At 41.4% G+C, this 26,518-nt stretch overlaps 1 protein-coding gene across 1 annotated transcript in view; it reads right to left on the bottom strand.

The window, feature by feature from the left end:
* Nucleotides 1–26,518, bottom strand: part of LOC121544503 (MAM domain-containing glycosylphosphatidylinositol anchor protein 1) — a 334,863-nt gene that overhangs the window by 272,893 nt on the left and 35,452 nt on the right. The window contains exon 3 of the mRNA XM_041854426.2: nucleotides 948–1,122. Coding sequence (XP_041710360.1) covers nucleotides 948–1,122 — 175 coding nt within the window. The remainder of the gene's footprint in view (nucleotides 1–947; nucleotides 1,123–26,518) is intronic.

Below are 26,518 nucleotides of genomic sequence, written 5' to 3'. Positions count from 1 at the left end.
GTCATTGACCAGGTCCTGCCTTGTAGTTCTGGGCTGATCCCTCACCTTCCTCATGATCATTGATGCCCCACGAGGTGAGATCTGTTATGGAGCCCCAGACCGAGGGTGATTGACTGTCATCTTGAACTTCTTCCATTTTCTAATAATTGTGCCAACAGTTGTTGCCTTCTCACCAAGCTGCTTGCCTATTGTCCTGTAGCCCATCCCAGCCTTGTGCAGGTCTACAATTTTATCCCTGATGTCCTTACACAGCTCTCTGGTCTTGGCCATTGTGGAGAGGTTGGAGTCTGTTTGATTGAGTGTGTGGACAAGTGTCTTTTATACAGGTAACGAGTTCAAACAGGTGCATTTAATACAGGTAATGAGTGGAGAACAGCATGGCTTCTTAAAGAAAAACTAACAGGTCTGTGAGAGCCGGGATTCTTACTGGTTGGTAGGTGATCAAATACTTATGTCATGCAATAAAATGCAGATTAATTACTTAAAAATCATACAATGTGATTTTCTGGATTTTTGTTTTAGATTCCATCTCTCACAGTTGAAGTGTACATATGATAAAAATTACAGACCTCTACGTGCTTTGTAAGTAGGAAAACCTGCAAAATCGGCAGTGTATCAAATACTTGTTCTCCCCACTGTATCTTCTTCCCTTCTTCTTTCCCATAGCTAAAACAGTGAGAGGAAATACACCTCACTTATACCCAACTAACTTTTACCCTACAAACACCCTAGTCCCTTTGATGTTTTCCACCAAAAACTAGTAAGCGTCCATGTCCAAACCTCCACCCATTTTACCATCTAAATATCCCCCATGGATACTCCTGGAGAGCGTATTCCCATTTTGAAATGTGCCACTATTCCTGCCCCAAATTCTGGGCATGACTCATTCTGGGAATGGTTTAGGGGGGCCGTGGAGGGATCAATTGCGGCGTTCCCTGCCGACTTACACTGCACGTCTACCCGGATGGACTTGATGGCAGCCACCCCCACCCCGTTGTCGGCCTTGCAGTAGTAGCGGCCGCCCTGCACCCGCTGGATGCCCTCGATGCACAGCGTCTCATTGTAGATGGACGTCTCCTGGAACTTGTCAGAGGCGCTGCCCGCTGTCTTTGTCCAACGCACCTGCGGGGGGCAATGGAGAGGAGAAGAGTTGGTTAGTTAGGCATAGAGTATAGTATAGTATAGAGTGAATTTATACTATATCCAGTCCAAAACTTTGATGTACAACTTTTCTGTAGAACACAGAATATGTTGCGTTAGAAGTGCTTCGCACGTAATGTAATCTGCAAGATTGGGGGCAAAAGTGTCTGGTGGACATGGCAGTTAACGTTTCGGCCTGGTGGCCTTTCTCAAGAGAAAGATACAAATGGAGATACTAGACACAAGTTCGGATTGGCTTATTTCTTGAGTAATGACAACCAATGGGACTACAGCACCCACAGTAATATCCATTGTGCACTTTATCCAGTTTATTTAGTACTTTCATTATTTTCACTTTATGAAAAAGCAGATAGATGCCTTCATGTTTTTACTAGAAACCAAGCTCTTTTGAGTAAAATAAGACCACAAAACTCACCAACTCTACACAGTGATCTTTGCTCAACACTATCACCATGACCAATGTCAATTAAACCAATTAAGCCAATTAAAGCCTCATAAACCCCTTTCCTACCATCCTCTACAGGACAATTAACTTTGTCCTACTATCAGATGTCAATCCTGTTAATAATGTGAGCTGGGCATGTCGATGGTTAGTGACACTGTGTGTCAGTGTGTGTGCGTACGTCTGTGTGTACGTAATGTCGATGGTTAGGCTGCATTAAACCCTTTCCTATCATCCTCTACAGGATAATTAACTCCTACTACTGGCCATTCCTGATAAAAATGTGAGCTGGGAGTGTCAATGGTTAGTGACTCTGTGTGTGTGTGTGTGTGTGCGTGTGTGTGTGTGTGTGTGTGTGTGTGTGTGTGCGTGTGTACGTACTGTCTTAAGTTAGGGTGTGTGTGTGTGTGCGCGTGTGTGCGTGTCGATGGTTGCGTTTACACGGGCAGCCCAATTCGGATCTTTTTACACTAATTGGAGTTTTCTCCAATCAGATCAGCTATTTTGCCAATAATTGGGCAAAAGATCAGGGGCCTCATTTATTGTTTTGGGCTATACAGTATTTTGTACGTATGCAACGTTTATAAATGAGGCCTCTGGATTGGGCTGCCAGGGTAAACATAGCCTTTGTGACTCTCTGTGTGTGTGTGTGTGTGTGTCTGTGTGTGTGTATGCACATGCTCTTTATGTGTGTGTATGCCGAGTTGATCTGTCTATGGTATGATGGTGTGGCCTTGGCCTGGTTAAAGAAAGGTTAAATAATTAAAATAAAATAAGTTGGCTTGCCGGGGGTAGGGCAAAACAGTTACAATAGAGCGAGTACTGTGTTGCAGCAGCTGTACTAAAGATTATTAATCACTTGTATCCCAAATAGCACACTATTCCCTGTTTAATGCACTACTTTTGAGCAGGGGCCATAGGGCTATTTGGGACACATAACTTCACCCCGGGGGAAACTTCACCCAGAGTGAGATATTAATGCTGATGTGTTGGAGAAAGAGATAGAGTTATTGAAAGAGGCAGGCGAAAGAAGGAGAGAAAATGCTAGGTATGGGGAGGATGGAAAAAGAACAGTAGAGAAAGTGTACACGGTTCGTAGAGTGCAGTTGAAATGGGGGATGGGGGCATGCTGGATGTGGGAGAGAAAGTGAGAGAAGAAAGGAGCAGAAGAAACACATTGAAAGTTGATGAGAGGGATAGAGAGAGAGAGAGAAAGAGGAATGGGAGGAGACAGGAGAAAGAAAAATACTGTGGATGAAAGACAGAGCAGAGCAGGGGAGTCTCTCGCTCTGACACGAGCCACGGAAAAACATCACCTTCTTTCTCCTCACCATCTTTTTTCCCCCAGTGTTCACAGTGTTCCCTGTGGAGGAGATATGGCACATCCATCGTCTCTCTATTCTCTCCCTTTATTGCCTGAGTAGGGAGATGCAATGAGTCTCGCAGTTCATCAGAAAGTTTCTTTTTTATCACAGACCTACCCTGCCTTCCTACGAATTCTGTGAAGAAATAAAGCAAGAAATGAATGCATCTCGGTTCATTCAACCAACATGATTTTTATGCACGAAAAGTGTTCTTGAGGGGTTCTTTGTCAGGGGTGAGGGTGATATGTGTAAAAAATGTTTTGCATATCAGGAAGGGTTCTTTACTGCTCTGATGAAGAACCCTCCAATTATTTACTTCTTCACCATGTTTTCCTTTATGCCATGAAATGCTACACTGTTAAAAAGTTCCCTGTAATTTTACAGTTCACTACAGGCTACTGGTTCCAGTGAAAGTACGGTAAACAACAACAAGTTACTGAATTTTGTGTATTTGTGTCAACCGTCAGTGGAAGTGTTTTACCGGTTTAAGTCATTGATGGTTATGTTGTCAAAGGTTGAGCGCTTCTTTTAACACTGTCAGTTCTGCAATCTTTGTAAGAGCATGTGACAATAAAGAGCTGCATTGTTACTGTGCATTTCACTGTAAATTATTGACAGTTTGTTGCATGGAAGTTGCTGTGAATTTTGCGTTACCTAACTGGCAACCAGCTGTGAGTAAGTTATTGTAAAATTCAAAGTAACTTAATAGCCAGTAACTGCTATTAACTTACTTGCAACTATCTGCCAGTAACTTGCTGTACTTTCACTGACATTTTCTGATTACAAGATAGCTTACCATTAGTTGACACCACCTCACCTGGCCTCAACCTCTTGGTTGGCAGCAAACTGACCTTCTTGCCACACCATCAGGTCAGTGAGCGTGACAGAGATCAGCCACAGTAAGTTACTGTGTAATTTACAATAACTACTTGCAGTACGCTGACAGTAAATTATTGACAATTAAACATGACCTTTTTGGTGATCAAGTGCCATTAATTTACAAGAAAATGCACAATAACCTCTTACACGCCTACAATGTGAAAATTATTTTGAGCTTTCTTTTCATTTCAAGGCTGGGATTTATTTGAATGTTACCACCCACCAGCATGACCTGATTGTTTTTCTATTAATTAAAAACACCAGCTGCATAAAATACCCCTGTATCAAGATCAGACAGATCTTGACACACATTCCAACACATGTCCATGAGTATCCAACTGTATCCAGGTCCGATACGGACCATATCAACACTTCGACACACAGTTGGACACACCAAGAAATTAACCAACTTGTGTCAGACTGAATGAACATATTTGAACACATCTGGGACACATGCTGTCAGATACAGCCTGTCACTCACCATTTCATATTCGTTGACACATCCTAACATCTCAAAAGAAAGCATTCGATCTCCTATTTAATAACTGTATTATTAATTAGAATATATCTTTAAATTAAGGGTGCTCATCGCTGTCACCATTAAAATAGTTTCTGTTCCACCCCCTATTAGAAAATGTAACAGTAGGCTATAGTAGTACCTACACCTTCAGCATTACAGACGGGGGCTTTTATTAACTAAACTTAAAGACAGGTCTAAAAAGCATCAATAAAATGTTCACGTCGAGCATATCATCTGCTAAGATACCATATTTAATTGTTTTAAGATGGTCACACTATGGATCATTTAGCGACTTGATTTAGTATTTTAGGACCCCTGTAGGTATAAAAAATATATACACTACCAGTCAAAAGTTTGGACACACCTACTCATTCAAGGGATTTTCTTTATTTTTACTATTTTCTACATAGTAAAATAATAGTGAAGACATCAAAACTAGGAACTAACACAGATGGAATCATGTAGTAACCACAAAAGTATTAAACAAATCAAAATATATTTTATATTTGAGATTCTTCAAATAGCCACCCTTTGCATTGATGACAGCTTTGCACACTCTTGGCATTCTCTCAACCAGCTTCGCCTGGAATGCTTTTCCAACAGTCTTGAAGGAATTCCCACATATGCTGAGCACTTGTTGGCTGCTTTTCCTTTACTCTGCCGTCCGACTCATCCCAAACCATCTCAATTGGGTTGAGGTCGGGGGATTGTGGAGGCCAGGTCATCTGATGCAGCACACCATCCCTCTCCTTCTTGGTAAAATAGCCCTTACACAGGCTGGAGGTGTGTTGGGTCATTGTCCTGTTGAAAAACAAATGATAGTCCCACTAAGCGCAAACCAGATGGGATGGTGTATCACTGAAGAATGCTGTGGTAGCCATGCTGGTTAAGTGTGCCTTGACCAGCAAAGCACCCCCACACCATAACACCTCCTCCTCCATGCTTTACAGTGGGAACTACACATGTTGAGATCATCCGTTCACCCACACCGCGTCTCACAAAGACGGTTGGAACCAAAGATCTCCAATTTGGACTCCAGACCAATGGACAAATTTCCACCGGTCTAATGTCCATTGCTCATGTTTCTTGGCCCAAGCAGGTCTCTTCTTATTATTGGTGTCCTGTAGTAGTGGTTTCTTTGCAGCAATTCGACCATGAAGGCCTGATTCACATAGTCCCCTCTGAACAGTTGGTTTTGAGATGTGAGCCAAACGTCCACTTGCTATTGCTGCTGCTTTATACTGCAATTTTGCACTATCTATCTATCTCTGTCTAAATCATTTGTCTGTTTGTAGCTTTGTCCGTGTTTATTGGTCTCACTTTGGTGTGTGTTTGTCAATCTGTTTGTAGCTTTATACATTTGTCTGTCTGTCCATTTGTGCAATGCTTCGTGGCTACGGTGCATGTAGGGTTATCGGTTGCAACATCAAAACACCTGGGTTTGCATGAGTTGCCCTCCCGACGTCTCTCTGTCATCTGCTCTTCTTTTGCATCATCAAGTGTCATCAAGTTCATACTATTATAACTTATGACTGCCAAGCATTTCTGGACATCAGATCAACAGTGATTAACCTCGATTTCGACTTCAAATACGACTTCAACTCTGACTCAACTGTTCCACTTTGTTCAATGGCCTACCAAAACGCTGCAGGCTTAGACACGGGAGATGAAGTGGAGTCCTGGTGAAAGTGAGGTGAAGAGAAAACCGAACAGCGCTCCCCTCCGTTCTATTGGCAAATGACCAGTCACTTGAGAATGAGATGGATGAGCTTCATTCGAGAGCCTCCTATCAGAGAGACTTGAAAAGCTGCAATATTATATGCCTTATGCAATACTATATGTCTGGATGATGACGTTATGCAAGTAGTACTCGGTGGATTCTCCATGCAGCGGCAACATTGTACAGCGGCTTCGGAGAAGTCAAAAGGAGGTGGAGTGTATTTTTTCATAAACAACAACTGGTGTGCTGCTTCAAGTGTGAAGGAAATCTCTAGCTTTTGTTCAGTTGATATAGAATACCTCATGGTAAGCTGCAGACACTTTTAAATACCAAGAGAATTCTAATCCTTAATTCATTATCACGGCTGTCTACATCCCGCCCCAAGCCAACACCACGCTGGGCCATAAACAAACAAGAAACTGCTCACCTAGAGGAGTGTCTCGGGGAGACTTAAAACCGTCCTACCTTACTTCTACCAACACATCTCCTGCGCCACTAGGGTTGCAAAAACTCTAGACTACTTTTATTCTACCCACAGAAATGCACACTAGGCCTTCCCTCGTCCTCCCTTCGGCAAATCTGACCATGACTCCATTCTCCTGCTTCCTGTTTACAAACAAAATCTCCAGTGATGCGCTCAATACGGAAGTGGTCGGATGAAGCAGATGTGAGGCTACAAGACTGTTTTGCTAGTACAGACTGGAATATGTGGTGAATTAAGAAAAAATGAAGAGTCTATCTGAGTCTTTCCCTACTCAAGTGCAGTGGGGGTATATAAACTACAAAGTCAGAACATTTATCCCAAGACCAATGCAGTGTGATCACTCTAAAGCTTATGGACATGTTTCAAGTGTTTGTAGAAGGGAAAAGACGAGATGTCCAAGTTGTGGAAAATAGCATATTATGTGTTTTAAAAGTGATGAAAATGTGACAAATGGTGGGAAACATGAAGCCACATCTTTGGAATGCCGAAAGAGAATGAGGTGGCCAAAGTCAGGATCCAGAGCATTTCATATGCAGCAGCTGTTAAAAGGGTTGAGGGTTTGAATGGTGCTCCTGAAGAGTCCATGGTGGTGGATAGGACTTCACTGCAGGCTGGAAGGGTTGCCTTGCAGGACCCATATATTTTAAAGGTTAAGAAGGTGGACTTTGTGGCCTCTATAGCTATGGTGATAAATGGCATTTACTTGGGAGTCATCATTACTTGTTTAAACTTATTGCTCACATTGGCCACGGAGACGGAGATCACACAGTCATCCAAAAAAAAAGGGTATTTCACACAAGGCAAAGTGTTATATTCCTTAAAGCGAGCACAAATGGCATTTAGCTCGTTTGGGAGTTCTGCATCGCTGGGCAACTCCTGGCTGGATTTCCCTTTGCAATCCGTTATCATCTGCAAACCCTGCCACATTAGACGAGTGTCGGCGCCGGTGTGATAGGATTCCACCTTCCTTCTATATTGTCCTTTTGCATGTTTGATGACTCGACGGAGGTCATAGCGGGCTTTCTTGTATGCGTCCATGTCCGTGTCCTATTCCTTGTAAACTATTCCTATTCCTCTAGCCTTTAGCCCGGATATTGCCTGTAATCCATGGTTTTGGTTTGGATATGTGCTTATAGTCACTGTGGGGATGACATTGTCTATGTACTTATTGATGAAGCCTGTGACTGTTGTGGTAAAGTCCTTGCTGCATCAATCACTCCAGGAATATTCTTCATCTCTGCAACATCGACTTCCCACGAGACGCCAGATGCGCCCTGTTCCGAAGAGACAAACTTCTCAAATCGGGTGACACGCAACACACATTCAAAAACCAAGCCTCTCGTGATTCTTCAAGATTGGTAATCCGATCAACTGCTCCTCATTAACAAACCGCACTCCTACAAGGTATGAAGATACATTCTCAGAACTGTACGCTACTTTGCTCCGTTTTCCATTCTTTTGGAAAATATTTCAATTCTCTTTGATTCCGCCATCATTAGATTCACAATGCACACCAACAGCCGCATCCGACATCTTTCCAGAATCAACATCTGAATGGTCAATTCCAGTTCAACCTTGATGTGTTATGACAATACAACACAACATGAACCCGGAATGACATTTACACTGGAACTATTTGCAAGCCACGCCCCTACTAAGCCACACCTCCTGTCTTCTGCACTGACATGGTGGGTCATAGCTCAATAACCCAGCATCAATAACACAACAACCCAACTAAGTGACCCAACTGGCTGTGTAAAAATAACCCAACTTCTGTACAATTCTTACCCAAATTGGGTTGTTTTTAACCCAGCATTTTTTTACAGTGTGGGAAACCACCCTGTGGAGTCCCACAAACCTGAAACTCAAACCGACAACACAATTTCACTGAATTCAGTATAGACTTAATGTGGGTTCTACAAGTCAACTATTGTTTGTTTAGTTTATTTAATCCATTAGTTTAAAGCGGCTTCATCAATCGCAGCAGCCATTAAGTCCCTGAAAGACACCCAGCCATAGCATAGCACCCTATACTTGTAGGCCTGGTTTCCCAGACACATATTAAGCCTAGTCCTGGACTTAAAAGCATGCTCAATTGAGATGATCTATTGAAAGTGCTTTTAGTCCAGGGCTAGGCTTAATCTGTGTCTTCCACTATCAAGTTTTGCACTACCACAGAGCCTTCCAACTGCTCCATCCAGGTATTGATCCCTCTGACATATTGCATACATAGCGAATGCTACCGGTACCGCTATCCAAGACCCCTTCTGCATAATACCGGTTTATCTATGGATAAGATCGGTTTAACTGTATTGACCCGCAGAGCGCAGGTGCTCATTATGCGTGTTTATTTTAGATAATTGCCGAGGCAGAGGACAAACGCAGAGGGAAACAAATTACACCTCGATCCGCATGATGGAGAAAGAGGGTTTGAAAGAATGAAGGAAGAAAGGAGGGGAGAGAAGGAGACTTCTTGGGGGCATCTGGAGGGAAAGAGCAAGATTGATGAGAGATGGATGGATAGTGAGTAAGGAAGAGATACCTGGGAGAGGAGAGGAACGTTAACGTCTGTCAACGAATGATAAGCAACACGTCAGTGTCCGCGTTGTGTTTGACATGTCCCGCACACGTTCAAGCTTTATTTCACACGCAGGCAGACACACACACTCCAGTTCTCAGGTTAAGTGTTTGACATGGTTTTCCGCAGTGTCCCATTCACCTCCCGTGAAAGATAGCAAATGGCAAAGTTCAATGGATTTGAACCCAACCCATGGCCTTTACACTTCACAGACCCGGCCTAAAACAATACTGAGCCTTAAAACCCTTTACAACAGCCTTGTTTTTCTAACAATAATATATTTGTCAATATTGGAAAATTGACTTGCTAACAACCTGTTGTGTTATTCGTGTGGCTGTATTAACCAGAAACCAGAAACAGGGTATGCTGTCATATTACTTTTTACGTTTTTTTTACGATTCACTTCATTACTCAAAATGATGGCCACGACTTTTCACTGTGCAAGAGGCTGTATCTATAATATGTTGCTTGGTGATATGGATTCAGACACGTCCTTCCACTTTAAAAGTGATGATGACATAAAGGTGAGTGACATAAGTAAACAGCAGATATATTTTTGGTGTTGTCGATGTTTATGTTGTGAAACTTGGGGAATAGCTCTCAGATTAGCAAATCCTGTCAGGATCACCGGGTTGATAAAGGGCGAACACATCAGCGGTGGAGCACTGTTTAGCTGTAGGCCCTATATAGTCAGCTAACTAGTTGGTTGTTTTGTCTTGTTTCTACCAAAGTAATTCATATGGAAACGACCCAATCAGCTAACTAGCTAGCTAACTGTCAGGTTCATCTGTTAGGCTAGCTAGAAAATTGCGTGGTGGTAAATGTGTTCTGCGCTCGAGAAGCGTCAAGCTGTCACTTTCACTACCTAACGTTAGCGATACAGGCAACCAGCTAACTAGCCATGAAATAGAGATTTCAAAATAGTAATTTGTGTTTATCTGTTGGACTTAAATTATGGTTTGTCATGTTTGCTAGTTACAGATATTCATAGACTTGCTTCGTTTTCCTATTATTTGACAGCTTGCTTGGCTGTCAGTGTCATGTTATGCTAGAAGCCCATGCAGTGGAGCTCAAATTATATTGAGTTGCAATGATATTTGTTTACGTAGCCAGCTAACAAGTTAGTTGTTTTGTCCTGTTTCTACCAATGCTGTTCATTTGGAAACTGTCCCAGCTTCATAACTAACCAGCTAACATTAGCTAACTCTAGCTGTCTGTCAGGCAGTGGAAGCTGCAACATTGCGCTTCGCTCGCGACGCTGTCACTTACTTGATCGTCTCACTCCACCCCTACTAAGACAACCAGCTAACTAAGTCATCTGACCATGGGTCTTGAAGTGTGTGTATCATATATAGCCTTTTACAGTTATAATCTGACCCTGCTGGTCATCTATGAAGATATCTATGAACGTATTTTTGTTTGCGCTATCCTGTCTGATTATCCATCAGTCCGACACACATACACTGAGTATACCAAACGTTAGAAACACCTTGAGGCCACTAAGGGCTTTATAAAATCATTTTTATTGATGATACTGTACGTGTGTGCGTGTAATGTGGTTTGATTGATTGAAAGTGCATCATGATATAGTTTAGTGTATTATGATCCCCATTAGCTATTGCACATGCAGCAGCTACTCTTCCAACTGACGACCTGAAGTCAGCTTGCAGGTGCCCGGCCGGCCACGAGAGCGCGATGAGCCAAGTAATGACCCCCTGGCCAAACCCGGACAACGCTGGGCCAATTGTGCGCCGCCCTATGGGACTCCCGGTCACAGCCGGTTGTGACACATCCTGGGATCGAACCCTAGGCTGCAGTGATGCCGCAACACTGCGATGCAGTGCCTTAGACCACTGCGCCACTCAGGAGGATAATGGCGTACTTTTTAAAATGATCTCTGAAGTGTTGTGTTTTGTTTTGTATCTTCATCTTTCTCTAATATTTATTGTATTCACTGAATGTTGTCAAAGTAGGCTACAATTTCTACATTTTGTGTCAGGCCTGGTCTGTACTAAATCTTATTGAGAGAGGCCATCTACATTTTGAAATAGTCTCTGAATAGTTGTTTGCATTTTTACATTGTTACAGAAGTAAAAATCGTTGTCAATCAAATAGCCTACTATGTGTGGGTTTTGAAATACTTTCTGAATATTGTCCTCTGGTCACATTTTTGATTATTTTTGTAATATTTATATGTGTAAATAATATTTCTAAGTACATCATATTATACTTGGTACATTTTTATACTTGGTAAATTTTTACAATTTAAATACTATAGTTTTTTGTTGTGTTGAATGTTAATAGTTTTTTGATAGTGTCTTTACACAATGGAAGACAAAATAAGTGTTATTCCTATTGGCATGAATGTGGTGTCATATTAAAGAATGGGTTGTGCTTTTCAAACTATGTGAACTTGTAATTGTAATTTGTTATTTGTTTTTGAGCAATATCTGTTTGAAATGTGTGAGAAAATTAGCTTTATCTTGAACATTCTCATTAATCTGCAGCAAAATTATATAATTATATTGGAGTCTAAAGGGTTAACCTATCTATCAACAATCATATTGGGTGTATGGCCCCTCATTTGTTACTGTTTACAGTGCATTCAGAAAGTATTCAGACCCCTTGACTTTTTCAAAATTTTGTTTACGTTACAGCCTTATTTTAAAACTGATTAAATATATGTTTTCCTCATCAATCTGCACACAATACCCCATAATAACAAAGCAAAAACAGGTTTTTAGAAACGTTTGCAAATTTATATATATATTTTTTTTTAAACGGAAATATCTTACTTACATAAGTATTCAAACCCTTTGCTATGAGACTTGAAATTGAGCTCAGGTGCATCCTGTTTCCATTGATCATCCTTGAGATGTTTCTACAATTTGATTTGAGTCCACTTGTGGTAAATTAAATTGATTGGACATGATTTGGAAAGGCACACACCTGTCTATATAAGGTTGCACAGTTGACAGTGCATGTCAGAGCAAAAGGCCTTTATGGTAGAATGGCCAGACGGAAGCCACTCCTCAGTACAAGGCACATGACAGCCCGCTTGGAGTTTGCCAAAAGGCACGTAAAGGACTCTCAGACCATGAGAAACAAGATTCTCTGGTCTGATGAAACCAATATTTAACTCTTTGGCCTGAATGCCAAGTGTCACGTCTGGAGGAAACATGGCACCATCCCTACGGTGAAGCATGGTGGTGGCAGCATCATGCTGTGGGGATGTTTTTCAGCAGCAGGGACTGGGAGACTAGTCAGGATCGAGGGAAAGATGAATGGATTAAAGTACAGAGAGACCCTTGATGAAAACCTGCTCCAGAGCTCTCAGGACCTCAGATTGGGGCGAAGGTTCCCCTTCCAACAGGACAATGACCCTGAGCACACAGCCAAGACAACGCAGGAGTGGCTTCAGGACAAATCTCTGAACATCCTTGAGTGACCCAGCCAGAGCCCGGACTTGAACCCGATCTAACATCTCTGGAGAGACCTGAAAATAGCTTTGCAGCGACGCTCCCCATCCAACCTGACAGAGCTTGAGAGGATGTGCAGAGAAGAATGGGAGAAACTCCCTAAATACAGGTGTGCCAAGCTTGTAGCGTCATACCGAATAACTCTCAAGGCTGTAATCACTGCCAAAGACGCTTCAACAAAATACAGAGTAAAGGGTCTGAAAACGTATGTTAATGTGATATTTCCGTGTTTGATTTTTAATACATTTGCAAACATTTCTAAAAACCAGTTTTTGCTTTGTCATTATGGGGTATTGTGTGTAGATTGAAAAACTATTTAATACATTTTTGAATAAGGCTGTAACGTGACAAAATGTGCACTGTATGTACGGTATTCAACTTCATTTTTACCACTATAGTACACAATGACATTTTGGGCTGGTTTCATGGACACATTTTCAACATAGAATCTCTTAGTGCAGGACTACGCTTAATCTATGTCTGGGAAATTGGCCCCTTTGTGTTCCTGTATTCAAGGCCGCCTACTTGATACCATTAATGCAATTGTGTTTCCATGAATGTTCAATATTGATAAGATTAAACTTGTGGAATGTGGTGAGAAAGTAGCTTATTTACAAGCTTCAAAATGACAAAATGGCTGGGGTATAGTATGAAGTGTAGTCACACTAATACAATTCTTCACCACATTTATTCTCGAACACATTCGACAGTGTAAACACACTTGAGTTATGCCTCAGTGCGCTTCTCCATTATACTTGTTCAAATTGGCCGATCATCATAATCCATCTATTGTTGGAAGAGTATTTGGAGTGAGTAATTGGCACAGGCCCAATCCCACACACATGTTGCTGTGTGACAAAATAATAATATGCCATTTAGCAGACGCTTTTATCCAAAGCGACTTACAGTCATGCGTGCATAAATTTTTGTGTATGGGTGGTCCCGGGGATCGAACCCACTACCTTGGCGTTACAAGCGCCGTGCTCTACCAGCTGAGCTACAAAGGACCACAAAAGAGAGAGGGATGGAAGAGAGGGAGGGAAGGTGGGAGAAGAAAACAGACAGATCACAACAAACTTCCAGAGAGAGATCCCTGGCGAAGAAGAGGACGAGAGTAATCGCTCCTTTCAAACGCTCGCACGTTTAAAAAAAATAATCGAAAAAAGGGTGCGGTGGAACGCTGCTAAGCTTAAAATAAAACTGTGGCAATAACCATTTTCATTATTCTCTCTCGTTGCACAACAAATTGGCCAGTGTTGATTTTTCTGTGTAACATTTCTAGTGTTATTTCAAGAGTTAAATTAACTCTGTATGAGTGAAATGAACACTCAGTGGTGTAAAAGAACCCCCAGTGTTGGTGTTGATAACCAGAGTTATTGTTTTACATTGGAGACTAAAACAGTCCCATTAAAACCACGCCTACACTATCATAGTTCCTAGCATGCTCTCCTGCAGGTCAATTTTTTTGATTGATTAATCTCATGCTACACAAAAACAAATCACATACATTTTTCTAAACTAATCCAATCAGTTAGTCAGATTTATTGCACCCGTTGCTAAAATGGTTGTTCCAGTTTAAATGGTTTAGGTAGTCTTCTTATAAACTTTCCTAATCCTGACAGTCATTCTGAATGCAGGTTGCGGGTGAATAAAAACACCATCTTTTGAACATCCTCACACTGGCACAATTTCCAATAGGAAATACACATAAGTTTGCAAGCCAGCATAATGTGATTTGCAGGGCTGATGTGGCCTGTAAACCAGGAGTTTCCTAATGCCACTGTGTTAGGGTAAAACAAGGCCATATGATATATATATTGTCATAGAGTTCAATTTTAATGATAACATTTGCCTAGGTACTCACTTCGTGAAAGCCAAAGGCCTTTAAAAAGAAAGCATTCAATAACCATGTCTCTGTCACTATCAAATACAGTCATGGGTGGTAACTCTACAATTCACGCAAAAAGAAAAGGCACCCTGGGAAATATGCAAAATAGGCTTTACACTATACAGTGTTAAAACAACACTCAAAATGATTTACTGTAAAACACTACAGGTGTTAAAGTATTACAGTTAAAAAGTGTACTCTCAATCAAGTGTTATGTTTTACATTGTAGGTGTCGCGTATTACTCTACAGTAGAGCTATGCAAACACCACAATCAAGTTAATTTGAACACTTTAAAAGTTGAATAGGGAACACTGCAACATAATTAAATCTTTAACACTTTCCAAAGTGTTATTTCAGCACCAGTTCAGTGGACTCATATGTTCACTGAAAATAGTGTACATTTAACACTTTCAGAGTGAAATTGTCACCATTGACTTTGCTGTGTGGGAAAGAGACGGGGGAAAGGATCACTTGGAGAACAATGGGCATTAATTATAAACCTCTCCTCCAGGATCATCGACTTGAATCAGTTAAGTTCATTCAAATTGTCAGTTATGGGATGGTGGGAAAAATGAGGGAGGAGAGATTGAGGGGGCAGAGGGAGGGAGAGGGGACAGCTAATGCCGGGCGTATACTACACAACTTTCAAAATCCTAACATCGCTGAGCCTCTCACATTAAACATTTTTTTCTTGCCGACGTAGTGGTGCACACACTAAATGATGTGGCACAGATGAGGAATCACAAACTACAAGATTCTTCACTTGGTTGTGAGGATTCCACGCTGTCTCGCAGAAACAATAATGCAATAATGTGATTGGGTTGTTAACGTAGCTAGGACGAGCTGTGGCTCAAAGCAGCCTCATAAACGTTTTCAGTCAGACATTCACACTTGCCATACAGAGTTGAAATATCTAGCCAATACATTTTGAATTGAATAACATAGCTTGTGAACTTCAGAGCTGTAACGATTTGACACTTTGGTTAAAGGCAAGTACAAACACATACTAGTAGTCGTTATAGCTCCTGCTCAAGAGTCTACACATTCTGGGTGATGCGATACAACGTCAGTCTCACTGGCTTTTTCTCTGGCGAGCTCTCATTGGCTATTGCTGATCACCGTTCTCAGAACTTGTCGTTGCACATCTCACACTACAAGAGAATTGCAGATTTTGTGCCGATAAAATCAAACATGTTTGAAAATATTGGGACATCTGGGACGGTGCAAAGACAGGATCGGTAGCCCTCAGATTGCGGTCGGGGACCCCCTCACATTAAAGTGTTGGTGACGGCCATGCGCCCCAAGTAGGCAATGACATGGGGATTATGTCTCCGATCTCAAAAACGTGTCTGGTACAGCTAAATCAGGGCCAAAATCGTACGCCGGGCTTAAGGCAAAGGGAGTTCTGTATTGCCAGTCAGATCAAGGAATGACAGACAAGGCATCACAGCAATATATCGGGTGAAACATCTGGTCAATACATGCTGGCTCATTGACATCCTCTACCCTCCATCGACCAAGGTACTTTGGTCATTCCCTTTGATCAAGTTACACATATCAAATTCCCACTAGAATTGTGCAGTTAACACAATAGTCCATGAGATGTATTATTGACTCCTATAAACAAAAACTATGGGGGGAAATGTGTAGAAATCTTGTAATATCTTGTAATATTCTCCTTTGTATGGTGCTTAGACATTGACATTCATTTACCAATGATTGAGATCAGGTAAAACTGTAGCAACTTTGTCAGTCCATTCACAAACCTAATGAAAAGAGGAAAAACAACATATTTGAACACACACACACACACCACACAACTGTCATTCACTTCCATTTTACTTTGACTGAAATACAACTACGACAAACTTAAATATGACACAAAAGCACAAAGATTTGTTTTTCATCAGATGACCAACATCGCTACAGGGCTACGGAATAGTTCAGAGTCAATACACTTATGTCCGTGTGGTGGAATCAGGAAATGGGACACAAATGGGTTATGTTAGTGCTGACTGTGGCTCTGCATCCAGAAGGCCCTCTCTCTCTCCCTCTCTACCGCACCTGCTGTCTCGACCTCTCAATGCCCGGCTATGAAAAGCCAACTGACATTTACTCCTGAGGTGCTGACGTGTTGCACCCTCTATAACCACTGTGATTATTATTTGACCCTGCTTTGACTACCTTTCTAGGGAGTTTTTCCCGAGCCACCGTGCTTCTACATCTGCATTGCTTGCTTTTTGGGGTTTTAGGCTGGGTTCTGTATAAGCACTTTGTGACATCTGGTGATGTAAAAAGGGCTTTATAAATACATTTGAATGATTGATTGAAAGCTGAGAGAATAAAATAAAGAAGTGTCTGATGGGCCTTTTGTTCTGTGTATCCATTTTTCTGTCTGTCTGTCTGTCTGTCTGTACATTTTTCTGTCTGTCTATCTGCCAGCGTGCCCCTGTCTGTCTGTCCGTCTTTCTGACAGATAAGGTAATTTATATTGTACTCTATTCAGACGTGTCATGTCAATCTGTCAGTCTTCAAAACATAGTAGATGTGTAACTTGTAACTTTGGGGTGACAGAGGCTTCAGAGTGAAATGGCGTGACTTCATAGCACATTTCAAAGCTCTTTAGTGCCAGTAGTTGATTTGTGATGAGGGATTTTCTCAATCTATTATCTGTCCTTTGTATTTATTACATGTGATTGTTTGATTCTCTTCAAAACTATGCTTACTTCTCTCAAAACACTATGGTGCTTGTTTAATAAAGTTAGATCAAAGCTGAATCAATGTCTGCAAGGTAACATAATGATAGTGCTATACAGTACATAACAGAACTGAATATAATGGCCTATTATAGCGTTACTGTAAAACAAAAAACAACACCTCATTTCTTATGAGATTTCAGGGTGATCGTGCGAATGGTCAGATTTTTCTCTCGTGGAAAAAACTAAATAGCGCGCCACTAGGCTAAATATGTGCTTTGATTTAAACTTAACACAGGTAGGCTATGCTATAGTTTGTTAACAACATCTGCTCTAAAATTCGCTCACTGTACATAATTCAAAACAACACTGAAAGCTACTTCGAAACAACACTGTATAACTCAAGATTTAAATGTATATCCCATGAAACTGATTGAGATCAAATTGTTGGTATGCAGAAGCTGCATGGACGTTTAACCGGTATAATTTGAGAATTATCATTCAGGATTGACAGTGAGAAAAGTGAAGGGAGGGTAACAATTTTTTTGGTTCCTGCCTAAAGTAGAGGTAAAGAAACACATGCGCAGAATGCTCTGGGGAAAAGGGATCCAGAGGGGTGAGACAGGAGTGGGACGAGGTGGTTACCTACGGATCCCTGCATCGGCCAACTTAAAAAGCATTGGATTGGTGTAAACATGGGCGAGAGAGTTTCATTCGACCATATTTTTTGCACCAGTCTTGGCGGTCCTTAAGTGTCTTTTTGTCGTGCAAAACACGACGGAGAAGGTGCAACATTGCATACAGACCCATCTACGCACTCGATGTACGCATTGTACAATAAAATAAAATAAAATCAGATGTTACTTGTCACATGCGCCGAATACAACAGCTCTAGACCTTACCGTGAAATGATTACTTACAAGCCCTTAACCAACAATGCAGTTTAAAGAAAATAGAGTTAAGAAAAGATTTACAAAATAAACTAAAGTAAAAAGAAATAAAAAGTATCACAATAAAATAACAATAATGAGGCTATATACAATATGTCGAATTACCCTGAAGGAGCTGTAACCTATTGAGTGTTTCTGTTTGAGTCTGTTATTAAAGAATGTGAAATGTTGTGTCTGTTTGCTGCTTTTCATTCAATCATGTATTTGGTTAAGGCCTATTATACATGTGTTCATATGCACAGAATATTAGGCTTGTCTATATGCTTATAGCCTACAGAAATTTGATAAGTTATGGAAATATACAGTTCATGCGAAAATATTTGGATCTGGTAAAAGGCCAAAATATTATTATATTTAAGATTTTAGAGACACAAAGTAACAATAGCCGATGATTAAAGGGCCTTCAGTCAATATGTTACTGGGCTCACACCATCAGCATTATCATTAGGCTATTGACATGATTCAAATTCAATGAAGTTACATGCACAATTAGATCACCCACCATTCATTAATTGACATCAGTGAGGAGAGACATTGGGTCTAAAAACAACATAGATCTTCACAGTGTGGTGAAGAAGGCGCAACAGAGCCTCTTCAACCACAGGAGGCTGAAGAAATTTGGCTTGGCACCTAAAACCCTCACAAACTTTTACAGATGCACCATTGAGAGCATCCTGTCGGTCTGTATCACCGCCTGGTACGGCAATTGCACCGCCCGCAACCGGAGGGCTCTTCAGAGGGTGGTGCGGTCTGCTGAACGCATTAACGGGGGCAAACTACCCGCCCTCCAGGACACCTACAGCACCCGATGTCACAGGAAGGCCAAAAAGATCATCAAGGACATCAACCACCCGAGCCACTGCCTGTTCACCCCGCTATCATCCAGAAGGCGAGGTCAGTACAGGTGCATCAAAGCTGGGACCGAGAGACTGAAAAACAGCTTCTATCTCAAGGCCATCAGACTGTTAAATAGCCATCACTAGCACATTAGAGGCTGCTGCTGCCTATTGAAATCACTGGCCACTTTAAGAAATGAGACACTAGTCACTTTAATAATGTTTACATATCTTGCACTACTCATCTCATAAGTATATACTGTATTCTATTATATAATATTCTACTGTATCTTAGTCAATGCCACTGTCATTGCTTGTCCATATACAGTGGGGAGAACAAGTATTTGATACACTGCCGATTTTGCAGGTTTTCCTACTTACAAAGAATGTAGAGGTCTGTAATTTTTATCATAGGTACACTTCAACTGTGAGAGACGGAATCTAAAACAAAATTCCAGAAAATCACATTGTTTGATTTTTAAGTACATAATTTGCATTTTATTGCATGACATAAGTATTTGATCACCTACCAACCAGTAAGAATCCCGGCTCTCACAGACCTGTTCGTTTTTCTTTAAGAAGCCCTCCTGTTCTCCACTCATTAACTGTATTAACTGCACCTGTTTGAACTCGTTACCTGTATAAAAGACACCTGTCCACACACTCAATCAAACAGACTCCAACCTCTCCACAATGGCCAATACCAGAGAGCTGTGTAAGGACATCAGGGATAAAATTGTAGACATGCACAAGGCTGGGATGGGCTACAGGACAATAGGCAAGCAGCTTGGTGAGAAGGCAACAACTGTTGGCGCAATTATTAGAAAATGGAAGAAGTTCAAGATGACGGTCAATCACCCTCGGTCTGGGGCTCCATGCAAGATCTCACCTCATGATCAATGATCATGAAGAAGGTGAGGGATCAGCCCAGAACTACACGGCAGGACCTGGTCAATGACCTGAAGAGAGCTGGGACCACAGTCTCAAAGAAAACCATTAGTAACACATTACGCTGTCATGGATTAAAATCCTGCAGCGCACGCAAGGTCCCCCTGCTCAAGCCAGCGCATGTCCCGTCTGAAGTTTGCCAATGACCATCTGGATGATCTAGAGGAGGAATGGGAGAAGGTCATGTGGTCTGATGAGACAAAAATATAGCTTTTTGGTCTAAACTCCACTCGCTGTGTTTGGAGGAAGAAGAAGGATGAGTACAACCCCAAGAACACCATCCCAACCGTGAAGCATGGAGGTGGAAACATCATTCTTTGGGGATGCTTTTCTGCAAAGGGGACAGGACGACTGCACCGTATTGAGGGGAGGATGGATGGGGCCATGTATCGCGAGATCTTGGCCAACAACCTCCTTCCCTCAGTAAGAGCATTGAAGATGGGTCGGGGCTGGGTCTTCCAGCATGACAATGACCCGAAACACACAGCCAGGGCAAGTAAGGAGTGGCTCCGTAAGAAGCATCTCAGGGTCCTGGAGTGGCCTAACCAGTCTCCAGACCTGAACCCAATAGAAAATATTTGGAGGGAGCTGAAAGTCCGTATTGCCCAGCGACAGCCCCGAAACCTGAAGGATCTGGAGAAGGTCTGTATGGAGGAGTGGGCCAAAATCCCTGCTGCAGTGTGTGCAAACCTGGTCAAGACATACAGGAAATGTATGATCTCTGTAATTGCAAACAAAAGTTTCTGTACCAAATATTAAGTTCTGCTTTTCTGATGTATCAAATACTATGTCATGCAATAAAATGCTAATTAATTACTTAAAAATCATACAATGTGATTTTCTGGATTTTTGTTTTAGATTCCGTCTCTCACAGTTGAAGTGTACCTATGATAAAAATTACAGACCTCTACATGCTTTGTAAGTAGGAAAACCTGCAAAATCGGCAGTGTATCAAATACTTGTTCTCCCCACTGTATGTATATATTCTTAAATTCCATTCCTTATTAGATTTGTGTGTATTGGGTACATGTTGTGAAATTGTTAGATATTACTGCACTGTCGGAGCTAGAAGCACAAGCATTTCGCTAGACCCGCAATAACATCTGCTAAACACGTGTATGTGACAACATTTGATTTTATTTGGTAATTTAATATTTATATTTCATAACCTGATTACCAAATATTTTGTTTATAAGCCCACTAGGCGACTAATTTGTTGTCATTCTCAATGTCCTGAATAATGGAAAATAAAATACTGTTGAGTGTTGCGCAATAACCTATTCACAATTACGCACAGTGGATTAGGTGTCCAATCTGATGCACAGAAACATATGAAAACATTAACTCATTACCTTGATGATTTCTTCCTAGAACCTGCTGTAGATAAAGTGTACAATAGCACTTTTAATCACTTGACTGTCATTCAGATTTTTTTTTACTGGATCAGCTGATGATGATCGACAATATCACTACGTAGAACCTGACTACAGCTGGCCACCAAATGCGCATCCAAGACGTATCATATGCATAATTATTGAATAACCACTTTAATGACAAATCAAGTTAAGGTGACTCTTTCACTTAGCCTATAGAAGCATTTGATTGTACAATTGCATACATCATTTTGGTAATGTGAACATTGATCAATTGTTGGCAGCCATTTAACGCACGATCATAGAGACTATTGTCCCGCTAATCGCCAATCACACTCAAAAAAATGCTGGCTTAAAAACAACCCAATTTCTGTTATTTGGTAACCCAGTGCTGGGTAAATATTGGACAGAACACATGCTGGGCTATTTTACCTAGCCAGTTGGGTTGTGTGAATAACCCAACAAGTTGGGTTGTTGGAATTATGCAAACATGAGTTGATTTAACCATCAATTGGGTATTTTTTACTCTCATGCTGGGTTAACCTAGCAGCTGGGTCTTTTTTAACGTAATCTTTAGGTTATTTTCAGGAAGTGTGGCTTATTAGGGGCGTGGCATGCATAATTTACAATGGCAGGAATACCAAGACGAATGAATGCACATGCTGCATTAGCGTTGCTACAAAATCTGAATGAAAATGACTGATGGTGGGGAAGAAAATAATCATGACATCTCTGATGATTATTCTTCTGATTCTGAGCCTCAGCCTGAACCTACATCTCCGAGGCCCAACCGCAAAAAAGCCAGAACGGTGAGCGCTGAGCAGGTGCCCGCACCACCACCAAATGAAATGGTGAGACAGGAGAGAGGAAGGGACAGCACCGTTTGGATAGAACAAGCCGGCGACATTGCTACGGGCAATAATCAGCACAAAATGTCATCACTGAGAGAACAGGCCCTACATCTTAAGCAAAACAAAAAACAACATGAGCAACGCACTCACCAGTTTTCGCTGTTTATGTGACATGGACATGCTCCATCTGATAACATTGCATGAAGATGCACACCATGTAAGCACGAGCTTACAATAATGGACTATTTTTGACTGCTGTCAAAGTGTAGGCACTTACACTGAGTGTACAAAACATTAGGAACACCTGCTCTTTCCATGACATAGACTGACCAGGTGAATCCAGGTGAAAGCTATGATCCCTTAAATCCACTTAAATCAGTGTAGAGGAAGGGGAGGAGACAGGTTAAAGAAGGATTTGTAAGCCTTGAGACAATTGAGACATGTATTGTGTACATGTGCCATTCAGAGGGTGAATGGGCAAGACAAAAGATTTAAGTGCTGCTGGGTTTTTCACTCTCAACAGTTTCCCGTGCATATCAACAATGGTCCTCCACCCAAAGGACAACCAGCCAACTTGACACAACTGTGGGAAGCATTGGAGTCAACATGGGCCAGCATCCCTGTGGAACGCTTTTGACACCTAGTAGAGCATGCACCGACAAATTGAGGCTGTTCTGAGGGGGAAAAAAGGGGGTGCAACTCAATATTAGGAAGGTGCTCCTAATGTTTTGTACACTCAGTGTGTGTTCATTATAATGCCATTATTGCTTTTGTGCTGATTTTCACTAGTTATCAAGCACACTTGGCGCTTATAATGATGTTTAGGCTACTGATGTTTTCATCATTTGACCGTGCATCTTGCTGACCGTACATCTTGGTGTTATTTTTTTCTTTGCCGTTATAAAAAGAAGCTGTTACCACGTTCCAACTCATATGTGTTCTGTTTCATAGTGGTAACAAAGGCACTCCTAAGTAAAATTGATTTAACACTTGCATTTTTTTTTTTTTGTCTTATAATAAAATACAATAAAACATATTCTAATGACACCTAAGACCTTCATAAACACACATGCCCGTTTGTGTGTAGTAGTCTATGTATCAATACTTTGTTTGTGAGAAGGCCAGCTGATTGCCATTGCCTGGTTACCAGGGTAGCAGACAGATCAGGTCAAGGGAAAACAAATAGATGAACCTTGATGAACACAGTGTTCTTTACCTACATATTTCTCCTTCTGTCTGTTTACTCTTTCACACACACATTAACACACACACACACACAGTGCTCTTTCACCTTTCACTTTCTTTTTCTCTGCAAGTCTGTTTTCTCTCTCTCTCTCACACACACACACACACACACACACACACACACACACACACACACACACACACACACACACACACACACACAAACAGTGCTCTTTCACATTATTTTTTCTGTCAGTCTGCTTTTTCTCACACACACACACTCCCCCTCTCTCTTTCACACACACACGCTGTACATTATCGCATGGTTGAGGAGATGCGACTGCTGTCTTTATTGTCTCCTTAAGTCCCCGCCATTGTCTAGTCATTTGAACTCTGACATGTGACCCGACAGCCCGTCCAGCTCTATATTTCTCTCAGCAACATTTGTCTACCTCGATCCAGGTCAACACGCCTGAGGTGCTGAGCACGCTGGACATTCAGTTGAGATGACTCAACATTTTCTCAAATGGGCTGTGAGAACTGATCTTAACTGAACTAGGGTTGCAAAATTACAGTAACTTTCCCAAAATTCTTCAGTTTTCCAGAATCCTGGTTGGAGGATTCCCAGATTTCCTGCTTATTCCCTAGAAATTCCAGGAATCTTCCAACCAGAATTTTGGGTAAGTTACTGGAATTGTTCAACCCTAAACTGCACAATGACCTTCTAAAGAACGTTCCCAGGGTCCGTATTCACAAAGCGTCTCAGAGCAGGAGTGATGATCTAGGATCAGGTCCCCCCCGTCCATGTGTAAATTTATTATTGATGATCTAAAAGGAAAAACTGACCCTAGATCAGCACCGCTACTCTGAGACGTTTGATACAGATCCCTCCTGTCCATGCACTCTTACTCATTATGACCAAAAAGGCAAAATGTATCTTAGATCAGCAATCCTAGATCAGACATGATCTACTTAAATTCACTGATCACATTCTGGACACATCCGGCCAGCTGAGTGGTGTTAAGATGTGAAGCACAGCCGGCCAAAATCTGATGAAAGTGAAACATTCTGACATGGAAGGAGAAAATCAAAGTCTTTGAGAGCAAATTAAATATTAACGAGTATACCATAAGATTTTGGGTGATGGGAGTGCATGGAAAAATAAATTGATAAAGGTGCACTGCTTGAGAAAGAGAAAAGTCTCTAGGAAGGTTAACTTGACCGAATCATCAACGGAATAAACGCGTGAAGGAGTAATTTGTGTGCAGCAGGGAGTCGTTTTCATATCAGTAATGAAAGGAAAAGGCACCATCTTATACAATGAACTGAAGTATGATGCTTTCATCCTCAGCACTACTAACAAAAAGCACCCAAAAATCCCTATTACTTTATGCTTTTTAGGTTATCTACTGAGCAGAGCAGAGCTATACTGTGTTGGCCTGGTTACACATCCACAATAGTTGCTATATCTGTGCTGGAAATGAAAAGTAGAAAAAAGAATACATCAGCCAGCACAGTATGGTTCAGGATGGCTCGATATTGTGAAGAGAGAGCGGAGTGTACATGTTAAAATGAGCTTTTAATAACAAAACCCCTGGGCGTCGAGGGAACCCCCTTCAAGCTAATGAGCAGTCATTTTGACTGCAAAAAATAATCAATGCATTTTATTTGTGGAGTGCCTTTGTTACAACTATGAAACAGAAAGTGTATGTGTTGGAACATATCAACAGCTTCTTTTTATAATGACAATGAAAATAAATGTATATACAGTTGAAGTCGGAAGTTTACATAGACTTAGGTTGGAGTCATTAAAACTTGTTTTTCAACCACTCCACAAATGTCTTGTTAACAAACCATAGTTTTGGCAAGTCGGTTAGGACATCTACTTTATGCATGACACAAGTAATTTTTCCAACAATTGTTTACAGACAGATTATTTCACATTATCACAATTCCAGTGGGTCAGAAGTTTACATACACTAAGTTGACTGTGCCTTTAAACAGCTTGGAAAATTCCAGAAAAGGATGTCATGGATTTAGAAGCTTCTGATAGGTTAATCGACATCATTTGAGTCAATTGGAGGTGTACCTGTGGATGTATTTCAAGGCCTACCTTCAAACTCAGTGCCCCTTTGCTTGACATCATGGGAAAATCAAAGAAATCAGCCAAGACTTCAGAAAAAAATTGTAGACCACCACAACTCTGGTTCATCCTTGGGAGCAATTTCCAAACGCCTGAAGGTACCACGTTCATCTGTTCAAACAATGGGACCACAGCCGTCATACCGCTCAGGAAGGAGACGCGTTCTGTCTCCTAGAGATGAACGTACTTTGGTGCAAAAAGTGCAAATCAATCCCAGAACAACAGCAAAGGACCTTGTGAAGATGCTGGAGGAAACAGGTACAAAAGTATCTATATCCACAGTAAAACAAGTCCTAGATTAACATAACCTGAAGGGCCGCCTAGCAAGGAAGAAGCCACTGCTCCAAAACCGCCATAAAAAAAGCCAGACTAAGGTTTGCAACTGCACATGGGGCCGAAGATCATACTTTTTGGAGAAATGTCCTCTGGTCTGATGAAACAAAAATAGAACTGTTTGGCCATGATGACCATCGTTATGTTTGGAGGAAAAAGGGGGTAACTTGCAAGCCGAAGAACAACATCCCAACCGTGAAGCATTGGGGTGCCAGCATCATGCTGTGGGGGTGCTTTGCTGCAGGAAGGACTGGTGCACTTCACAAAATAGATGGCATCATGAGGAAGGAAAATGATGTGGATATATTGAAGCAACATCTCAAGACATCAGTTAGGAAGTTAAAGCTTGGTCGCAAATGGATCTTCCAAATGGACAATGACCCCAAGCATACTTCCAAAGTTGTGGCAAAATGGCTTAAGGACAACAAAGCCAATGTATTGGAGTGGCCATCACAAAGCCCTGACCTCAATCCTATAGAATTTTTTTGGGCAGAACTGAAAAAGCGTGTGCGAGCAAGGAGGCCTACAAACCTGATTCAGTTATACCAGCTCTGTCAGGAGGAATGGGCCAAAATTCACCCAAATTATTGTGGGAAGCTTGTGGAAGGCTACCCGAAACATTTGACCCAAGTTAAACAATTTAAAAGGCAATGCTACCAAATACTAATTGAGTGTATGTAAACTTCT

Source organism: Coregonus clupeaformis, chromosome 29 (assembly GCF_020615455.1).
Source record: "Coregonus clupeaformis isolate EN_2021a chromosome 29, ASM2061545v1, whole genome shotgun sequence".
Lineage (NCBI taxonomy): Eukaryota > Metazoa > Chordata > Actinopteri > Salmoniformes > Salmonidae > Coregonus > Coregonus clupeaformis.
Note: the sequence above shows the minus strand (reverse complement) of the source record. Positions and strands in the feature narration are given on the sequence as shown.